The sequence below is a fragment of the Melanaphis sacchari genome, unplaced genomic scaffold (genome assembly GCF_002803265.2).
Source record: "Melanaphis sacchari strain LSU unplaced genomic scaffold, SCAv2.0 Contig2141_pilon_pilon, whole genome shotgun sequence".
Taxonomy (NCBI): domain Eukaryota; kingdom Metazoa; phylum Arthropoda; class Insecta; order Hemiptera; family Aphididae; genus Melanaphis; species Melanaphis sacchari.
Window position 1 is genome coordinate 8,230 of NW_020271066.1, and position 11,457 is coordinate 19,686.

Here is an 11,457-nt window from a genome sequence, read left to right on the forward strand (position 1 = left end):
TATGATATATGATTTTTATTTGTTATATTATCAGAATACACACGTCAATACACAATTAATATAAAAAATATTAAATTGAATAAACAAAACATTATTATTGTTTTAATTTCTAAATTAATCATGCCATCATATCTCATATCAATAATGTTATATTCAAATATTTTATATGATATATCAAAATAAAAATATTATTTTTTTCAGATCTAATGAGTATGTTCAATGTCTATCATTCCATTTATATGTTTTATAAATTGTTTTCCAAATCACTGTTAAACTATAATAATAAATTACTTATATTATTTATGTATTTTATTTTATTTAGACAATTTGCAAAGTAGGTAATTTTTGAGTTTAAAATTCTATTATATTTTTTATCTTGTATTATATGTTTCTCATGCTATCATTTATAAATTATTACAACCATTATCATCATAAAAAGTTTTTATAAAAAAAAGAGTTTTATAAAATTGAAATTGATTTATACTATTTAGGATTTCTTTTTTGAATTAAATATTATGTATGTGCATGCACCTAACTAGATGATTATAAAAAGAAGGATGAACGTTATTTGAAGAAGCCATGTGACCGATTATGTGTGGTGAAAATATAATATATATATTATATATATGAGAATATGAGATCTTAAAGCTAGTTTAAGTTACTTTAAAGTTACATCTACATCGGGTGCTGGTGGTCTCATGCAGTCACTAAATATACACTAATCTCGATCTCAGACATAAGCAATGCGAGGACGAGAAGCTAAGGACGTAGAAAACAAATTCACATAGACAGTTTTAGCAGTTTGGTCGATTATTAAGTACATAGTATTTTGTGTGATATGTTTCTTATGATAATTTTATAAATTATTATCTTCATCTTCATCATAAATTATTTGTGCAAAAAAAGTTATTTTATAATTAAAAATTCTTCTGCGAATGCTATATAATATTGTCTAAGTTAAACATTATTCGTTTTTAACATTTCTCCATTGATAATGATTATTACGATTTTTGTATAGATAATTAATATTATCATTGTTTTTTTTTTTTTTAGTTATACTTGGTATGTTCAAATTGGTTTGTTTTTTCTGATTGAAATGTTTAATTTGACGTCAGTCAGATTTCAAGTTTGTTTTACAACATGAACGAAATTAATATTTTAATCCTTTTTATTAGAATATAAAAATAGTATTTTTTATTTACAATCTTAAGCCAGTATCCTTCAAATTTTGAAGAGCATAAAATATTTTAAATATTATTCTCAATTTTTTATGAAGTTATTTACTTTATTTTATCAAGAGGATAATATATTTTTCTTTCTAGATCCATGGATAGTATAGAAAAGAAGTTTTTATGTTAAATCATTAATTTATTCGTGATTTTGGATAATCTATAATATGTCGTACCTATTTCATTCTAAAATATTTTAAAAACATAAACATTTTTGTTTTCGTGTAGGTATGCTTTTTATCGATGTTAATGATAGGTAGGCTTTAAACTGAAAACAAATTATGCATTGATTTAATATCATCACATAAAATTTAATCATTTTTATTATTGTATGGAAAATAAAACAATGTATAACAGAAAAATAATTTTTTAAATAAATAACAATTTAACATATTATATGTAGTTGTATAATTATTAATTTCTGTTTTATATTGTATGTTTTATATAGATAGAACAAGTAAGTACATTTTATGATTTTTATGATATTTAAATGTTCTTAAATTTTTTACTCACTCATTTTCTAGAACTTCATTCGTAGCTTATTTTTATCAATATTGAAGCAAATAATTTAAATCATTTTACTGTACAAAGAATAAAAAAAAAAATGATGCTGTAAATCGATTAATAAATTTAACAACATCTTTGCATTACATATTAAGCTAAGATAGTTTTTTTTTTCAAAATCAAGGATTTTTATTTTAACCATGATTTAAATATATGTATGGGCGAATGGCTATAATAAACTTATATAAAATACTATCTGACCCGGCCACGCGTTGCTGTGGCTAAAGTTTTTGTTATATTACATTAAGAGGAACACTAAGAGAACACATAAATCCTCGATCAAGACCAATGCTTCATTGTACATCTCTGGTGTATAATCTATGTTTTGGCATTGATTTATTTGTCTAATTCGGTGCAAGATGTCATCTGTCATACAATTTTTATATTTTTCCCACAAAGTTTGTGCTTGCGAGGGATAACATGTCGTCAAAATAATTGCAAACAACTGACGAATGTTATTCGGTGTTGATGTCAACGCAGCATCGGCAAGCGTTAAGTCCCAATGGTTATCGTCTTCTAGCAATTGCAGTTCACGACATGCATCCTGGTATGTATTGAATACTGGACCATTAACTGTTCGTAAAAATTCAAAAGACGTTGGTCCGGGAACATTCACCAATAACAAACGTACATAGAAGCACTCACGTTGCTTTGGATGTACCGTGTAAAGTCTCCCCAATGTCTTAGCTTTGTCAGTTTAGCCTAGAATATAATAGTTTAATTGAATATAAAATGTAATATTTTTTTTCACTTTAGAATAGTTTCTTACAATTTCCTTAAAAATCTCTAGGTTAAGTGATATTATGTGTATATAAATTGTATATGCATATTTAATTTAAATTTTAGAAACAAGACTTTATTTAACATCAGTCATTGCAAAAAGCTGTGATAAGAATATTGTGAATATTGAGTAGTTGTAGTAAATAATCTCAAATATATAAAATTATTAGGGCTTTTCAGCATATTTTGGATTTCTTTGAGATATTTATAGATATTTAAATAATATTTTTAATAACTGAAATTATTTTTAAATTTATTGTTAAATTATTTTTAAAACTTAAGGTAATTCATGACAATAGAAATTATAAAATTAAATTGTGTTTAATTTATAAAAGCCATAATAATTCATTATACTCGATAAATTATCGAAAACGGTATAAGTAATAATTATATTATATTTTTTTTAGTTAATAAAGGTACGTATTTATATTTATTTCATTATATAAGTAATTTTATAATTTTTTGTATGTTGAATTTGAAATTTGTCTCAACAAAATTTGTGTGCTTAAAACCAAAATTAGCAAAATGTTATGTTTTGCAACTCTACATTCCATAATCAATAATATAGTGATAGCGATGCACAACGATTACAAATATGCATAAAGCACCATTAATTAATGAAATATATTTAAAAAACCATTGGTAAACCATTACACTTCTTAAGTTTATTGTTCAATGGTTATTTAACTATAAAATATATATGAAACCTAAAAATTAATAAAACTAAAATTAATACCAAGTTATTGTTACGGTTTAATTATATTAAAAAATATATATCCATTAGAATATAATAATTAAAGTATATTACAACAGTAATATGATAATAAATCATGATTTTTCTATTTTTTGCAGAGGGTATGTATCGATCATTGTTTGCGTGTATAGTACATTAATAACCCATAACGTCATTTTCTAAATATATTGAAAATAGGTCACCTAACTGTAATCATTAAGTTTTTTTGATTTAATTTTCCATGAAAATTCTGTTAAAATATTTAATATTGTTTAATAAATTTTGTACAATGAAATGTCTTCTTACATATTCAATATCATTTTTGGCGATTTATAGATAATAAATAGGCTTAAACATATTATAACTGCTATAACGATGTACTTATAATAGTTGATATATAAGTAGAGAATAGTAATAAAACAGTAATAAAATATACAATAAAAATAATTAATAAATAGGTAATATAATGTTCTAAAATACGATGAAAATCCTATACAAATAAGTCCTTTTTAGTTTTTTTTTTTTGTTTCTCACGAAAACTGTTTAACTAAAAAGTTGTTTTCACACTGAATAGTTTGGAAACTTCATAATAATTTTTTAACCATTCCCCTATAATTTATTTTTAATCATATCATAAAAAATATTTAATAATACTTGTAAATTACTACTGCATATTTGTTTTTCTAGTTAACCTTTGTAAGTTTTTAAATTTCATTAATAAGTTTAATTAATGCAATAAATATAAAGCTATTTATTTAATTAAAGACTTTTAGAACTATGTGATAATAATAGTTTGACTAGTCAGTTTGAGTTTTTATCAGATTTTATTAATAGTTTTTTTTATTTATTTTACTTATTAAAACAATATCTTTATCTCCCATTTGTATATTTTTTTTTATATTCAATTATATATTTCAGTCTTATTAGGAATACTTTAAAAATTTTCCTTTTAGTTTTTTTTATTGTCCATCCTGTTTATTCATACCGTCTTCTTATAATAATTATATCTACTTTATTCATAAAAGCTCTTATTTTGAAATTTTTTCAAGTAATTTATTATCAGTTATTCTGTTAGTGTTTATTAAATCTTTGAAAATCTCCTATAATGTCAAATTTTGAACGATATTGGTTTGTTATAATATAATTTTTCTTCTGCTATCCAAGTATCACATTCTAAGCATTGTTCTTCAGTTGACTTTCTTTTACTATCTCATTCCTAGTTTTATTTGGTAAATATACATGTTAGTAAATGTTTTTTCAAAACAAGTCGATAATTATTATTCTATTCTATGATAACTTCATAAAACATCATTTATAATGTTTTATGTAAACTAATTACTATTTTGAAACGTTTATTTCAGCTTCAAATGGTGAGTAAAAAGTTGTGTACAGCATAAATTTATTGAGTAAAAAGTTTATTGAACACATAACTATATTTTACAATCTACATAAAGTTAGTAAAATACTACCAATTAATTAATCTTTTGCTATATTTTATTGAAACTGTAAAATAAATAAAAAAAATTTTTAAAGTAAATCAGCAATGTATTTTGCAAGCTACCACAAAATATTACGTTATATTATGATAATAATTAAAGCAATGTAAAAATGACTTAAAACAAAAAAGATCACTACTTCTATCCTAAATCTATAAAAAACAAAAAAACTATTTAATAAACAACTATTATACATCAGCTCTGGGAACCTCAAAATATTCAATCCTAAGAAAATTCAAGCGCTTTAGTAAATAATTATACAATGCTCCTTAATACGTCAGAAATCGTATTTTACATAATCGATTTTAAACCTAAGCAATATCCACATTTAATTTCTGTCATTATTATTTATATCAAATAACCTACTTCAACCATACAATTCATTTCATATCCAAAATTTATCTCGTACTTTACCTGATAACTCTCTCCGTCGGCTTATATAAACGTAAATGATTAAGTGATCTATTTAATAATCTATAAAAACCTATTTCCTTTAAGTTTGTTAATTGTAAGATTGTCGATGAATGCTCTCTTACGTTTATGATGTTTTCTAGGATAGTGAAAACATTAAACAAATTACTAATTATATAATTTGTATAAATACAAATAAATCGTTGCGATGGCAAAAAATTGATTAGATACTATCGATAGATCTTTGTAAAGTATTACATATTATGACAAATTTTATGAGAACAGCATTTTTTCTTCTTCATATTTAGGTTATATAATAAAAACACAATGTATGTATATTAAATTGTTTATTAATTAATATGTTTATTGTTTTAGAGGAAATGTGTACGTATATTTTATATTATTACAATTTTTAATTTGGTTTTTATAGTATGAACATTATAAAAAGTAATTTTTATACATATTTTTCGTCGATTTTAATCAGATCTATAATTGAACATTTATTAAATCGTATATATTATTTTTTTATGGTGAATCTTCTAAATTTGTATCATATTAAATAAAAATTATGTTCATATATTTCATTTAGTAAAAGCAGTTTTAAGTAAGTATTTTATTAGTAGAGTTTTAATCGTAATCAATAATTTTTGAAACATTGCTTTTAAAAATTAATAAACACGTAAATAGAATAAGGAATATCACAATAGTTTGAATAACAATTCTAGAAATGGCTTCAAGATGATTTTTTTTTTAATATTTGAATTACAAACAATAATTTGATCAATATTCTTTGTTAAGTGATTAAAAAGGTAACAGACTATAAATGTTAACGATAAGTTTCCGAAAAATAAATATATTATTAAAACAAAATTGTGTATATTTTAAACGTTATTATTTAATGTTGATAAACAGTTATTGTATTTACATTGGAAAATAACTAGTTTTGTTTAAAATATATTAACGTTTTATTGTGAAAATTATTTAAAAAAACTCTGGGTTGACTACCAATAAGTGAAATACAAACTATAAACTAGAGCTGATTTTGTGCCATAGTATTATCAACAAGTTGAAGCCTTCTTGATGAATTTAAATATAATAGATATAGAACTCATAAATGTAAAACCAATGTCTGAATAAATTCAATTTTTCCAATCTCTCTTTGAATACAATCTGATGTTGCGATTATGAGGCAAAACTACGTTTAAATGTATTTTAATAATGTGTCAAATATTAGAATGATAAACATTTGAAAAAAAAATATACACAATGTCAATGTAAATTATGGTTTCAGAACTTTCAACTGATTACATTAATGCGATTAGAAATAAAGGTATGTATTACTGTCTATTATAAATAATTGAAAACATAGATTTAGGTTTTTGAATACTGTAAAATTTGTTTTATATGTGTTGTGTTAATGTTGAAAACGCATTAAATAAATAAATATTAATTGTGTTGAACAGTTTTATTTGCTCTGGTTTAACTACGTGTGAGAATGAGTAAAATGTTAACTAAAATATGGTTGGCCAATATCGGTCGTATGAACTATTAAACAAAAGTCTATAGCCTTAGGTAAAAATATTTATAAAGTGTTTAAGGATCAAGTGAAAGGGTGACAAGAATAGATATAATCTAAGGAGGCTGTTATAAATGTATAAAACGAGGACCAGATATATTAAAGAATTTTCTTGATTTTATCTAAAATTAATAATAATTTTTCACCCACGATTTACATTAATTTTTTTTGTAAAAATTGTTTTGAAATAAGTTTGATAAAGCAATAAATTATTACTATTTTAGAAATGGCATTATAAGTAAATAGCTCTTATTACCCTCCAAATATTCATTGTGTTAGTGTATAATAAAATAATTTTAGTACAAAATAGTTTATTATATGGTATTCGTTATTATAATATCATTCACAACAAACTTCTTTTAATAAAATTTGGTGATTTTATTTGAATTTGATAAGATGATTTCTATTGCTCTAATATGGAAATCACTTGATTATATTTGGTCAAAAGGAGTATGTAGGGGATTTAAGTATTGCCCGAGTCTGTGATGTAAATATAATGCGTTAGTCATTGTATATTGTTAGTCATTTAGATTATGAGTTAGTACAAATTTAATAATTCTAATTCCAATTCATTTTTCAGAACTTATAGAAAATCCGATTATTACCTTCTGTACAAATCAAATGAAAGATGTGAATTACGTGTCGTTATTGTTAACATCGACATTTGGATAAATTTAATTTTAACTCATTTGTAAAATTATAACAATTTATGACCATTTTAATTTAAATTGCTTTGTAAAATAATATGTAAACTTCAGTATAATTATCAAAAAAAACTATTTGTATATTATATACTCTGTCTCAAAGTAGAATACACCGGTTTCGCGCATCGCGACTGACGGTCGCGGAAGCTCGTTGGCTCGTTGTCCGATTTTCTCCCACTATGTGGCGAAATTGACAGCAGATGCGCGGCACCAAACGAAAACCGGTCAGCCGCCTGGTGTATTCTACTTTGAGACGGGATATAGTGTTTTTCATTTATATGTACTAACATATTATAAAGTATCATTTTATTTCTTGGTTTACACAATAAATAACCTGATATTACATGAATAGAAATGTCTTTTTCATTGTCATTGGTTCATATAAAATGTAAAATGTTCTTGTATTTTCATTTGTATAATGAAAAATATTTGTCAAGGATATAGAGACAATACAACATATTATATTGCTGATAAAAATTAATTATTCCAATAATACCAAATAATATACAATACACTTATGCATTTAAGTCCTCAGAGAAAGGAAACATAAAAGAAACACGATATGCACGTTTCAAGCGCAGCAAACATTACTCAAAATGTCATCTAGAACTAGTTTTGTAACGTTGTTTTAACCAGTGCTGTGCTTAGATATTTTTTTTTTATCTAAATATAGATAAGATATATGAATTTTAAATATATCTATATTAAGATAGATAATGATAACTAAAAATAAATATCTAGATATACTTGCAGATAAAATTAATTTTATTTAGATAGAAATTAATTTTTTTTTTTTTTAATTTTTTATAAATCTTATTCTTAAAGCATGATTTTGTTAAATATTATACAAAAAATATTAATACAAATATGGCTACATATATTTTAGTTTTAATCACTAATATTTATTCGAAAAATATGCTTAATAATTTAAACGATAATGCCTACAACAATATCAATACAATATACACCATTTTTTGAAAAGGAAGACTAGTAGTAGGTATAAATCCAACGGGGGGAGGGGGGAGGCAGAATACTTATTATAAATATATATATTATTTAACTGTTATCTTGAGTTATAATATACATACATATATTTTATTTAACTTATAAAATAGATTTCAAACTAAAAAAAAAAATTAAAACTACTTTTACATAAATTTGTTAACATTTGAATATTAAAATTATCATCACTTTGTTTATTTGTTATGATACCTTTTCTATGGATAGTGAATATTGATAAATGAAATAATAGTAACTTTCAGTGGTTACTGGTTTAGGTCAAATTATTAGCCAGTGAGGAGTGAAAATAGTGGTATAATTTTATTAACTATTAGTATTTTTAGACTATACCACTATTTCCATAACTATCAATGTATTTTTAGTCTTGGATTATTTAATATCTATATAATTATCTGTTGTCGACGATCAAATATTTAATTATTAATTTCTTGAAGTGGTACACGTTAACGACATTAATATTCAGATATTAGGTGTCTAAATAAATAAACTATTAATGAAACTATAAATTGTATATCGTAATATTATTATACCAGGATAATTATTTTCTGTCCACAATCAATTGAATTGTATTGTATTTATTGTTTTTTTTTTTCTGAAAATATAAGAACCACGACACTATTTGTTAATTACCTATATGTAGCACAAATTATTTAGAAAATATAATTATAATTTATAATAGTATACTATAGTTATATCCCATATTAATTGTTATTTTTATTAGTTATTACATCGGCTCATAAAATGTTATCTTAATTCATAAGCAATTTTTGAAATAATATCAAATAATATTTCTTGTAGTACCTCCACTGGATGACCTATACGCTCTATTACATTTACCTTGTGATTTATTTATTTTTTTTTACTATATTACTTCCTTAATTGTTCTTATTGTTCTTTTTGTAACAGATGGAATAAAACATTTAATAAAAAAAATTAAATAAAAAAAATATATAATATATATATTATCCAAAAATATGATGTTCGTGTCTTGTAAACAATTAGATTAATTTATTTAGATGATCTAGTTATATATCTTAGATGTCAGTGAGATATCAATTGTGTAATTTATCTATATAAGATAATAGATACAAGTGTTTTATCTAGATACCTACCTTCACTAGATAAATTTATCTAACTAAATTCAACTGTGGTACAACATTGGTTTTAAATATGTGAGTTTTCTTACATTACATCAGGAGATTATGTAGACCTAAGTACTAGCAACGTCTTTCAGGAAAATTAATTTCATGGTGTCACAACTTCCTCGATTTGAGTATACTTGTTGACCAACTCGCATTCACGTCAGACCAGTGGTTGCCGGATATGTGGAGTTGAATGCGCGTTTACGATATCTAAATTCTAAACATATTATAATATTTGGCGAAAGGTAACGATTTGAAAAATATCAATCAACAATTAAACACAAATCAATGGAAATCGTCACTCAAAAGAATTCCTAACCAAAATAAAATAGAATTATCATTTTTGGTAGCCCTACATACCACCACCGCAAGTCGATATAGCCAACCACTAGATTTGTAGGAGCTAGATCGGCGCTCAACAAAGATAAATATTAAACACGATGATTATTTCATACAATACGATTCTCACATTACAAATTATGTTATTTTTTTTTGCCAATATTAAATAGTTACGGCGTGTGATATAGTTTAGTGTCCTATACAATTTATTGCGTTATATATTATATTTTTCGTTTAAAGACTCATTTAAAAACTCTTTTATCAATACAAAACATTTAAATATACAATATATTGATTAGCAAGTCAAAATGACTTGCTAAACTCTGTTGCATATAGAGCAACATAAATGCCAGTCCATAATAATGTCACTCGATTCGCGTTTTTTTGTCCGTTTATTCGGTATTAGTAAGTCGAAAATAAATGAAAAATGATATTGACATTAGTCATAAACTTCTTTGTGTTTATGTAATCGACGTGTAAAAAAAGAAAAAAACGTTTGTAGATACGTGGTCCGCAACAGTCGCAAATACAAAGTACAACCATTGAAGCGTTCCACCATACGTTTGATCCTACCAACTAACACTTCAGACAATAAACTGCGTGACTTCTTTATCTCTTACACCTTAACTGATCACGGATTGGAATCAAAGCCTAAGTCCTGAGTCATAGTGACACTCTATCTGTACCATGATCTGTGACGACGATTTCCGAACATTAATAATAATAAAATCTAATTAATGTTTACTGTAATTTACCCTCTTTATACAAAATACTATTTTTTTAAAAGTAAAAAAATAAAAGCAGTGAATAAAAAAATAAAAAAAGAATTGTTTCCTTAGTTGCTCAATATTTATAATATTATGGTCTCCATTCTGGTCTTTATAAAATTTAATTTAATTACAATCAATTTTACTGAACATTTTTCGATTATTAAGAAAATTAGCAATATTTAGAACTAAGATACAAGCTGTACAGTGATCCGTTATATCAGTAAGTATCACAACGGCATTAATTTTACTTGTTATATTTATAGGTACCTACATTAGTATTTATAAAAATATCTAACTAGAATGATTAAAATCTTTTTTTAATCTAGTGTAAAGGTTTATAAAAGAGATAAATGCATTTTTAGATAACACATTAAGATATTTACACTTATTTTCATGAACAATTATATTTACATTCATATCACAATATCACGAATAATTATGTTAGATCATTATTATGTTTTATCATTAATCCATCAATAATTACTTTTATTAATGAGTTTATAAATTTATGGCTACCATTACCGAAAGACCTATTAGTAGAAAATATTGCAAAGTTTCCACAAGTAAAATTATATTAACATTCCTATATTTAACATCATTTTCAACAAATAAAAATAATTCATCAAAGTGTACATTAACACTTCTAGCATTAAAACATATTATAAGAGAGTTATTTTTATTCTCTTCAATATT

At 23.8% G+C, this 11,457-nt stretch overlaps 1 protein-coding gene and 1 long non-coding RNA gene across 2 annotated transcripts; one reads left to right on the forward strand and one right to left on the reverse strand.

The window, feature by feature from the left end:
- Positions 1–2,031: 2,031 nt before the first annotated feature.
- On the reverse strand, positions 2,032–3,474 carry LOC112593923. Its single transcript, XM_025338515.1, has 2 exons — positions 3,471–3,474; positions 2,032–2,480 (listed from the first exon to the last, which is right to left on the reverse strand). Exons 1-2 carry the CDS (start codon positions 3,472–3,474, stop codon positions 2,032–2,034), a joined length of 453 nt encoding a protein of 150 aa, XP_025194300.1.
- A 518-nt stretch (positions 3,475–3,992) lies between these two features.
- Positions 3,993–7,819, forward strand: LOC112593921. Its single transcript, XR_003114624.1, has 6 exons — positions 3,993–4,002; positions 4,668–4,676; positions 5,589–5,597; positions 5,803–5,817; positions 6,505–6,543; positions 7,370–7,819. It is a non-coding gene; the product is annotated as an uncharacterized LOC112593921 (long non-coding RNA).
- The last annotated feature ends 3,638 nt before the right edge of the window (positions 7,820–11,457 follow it).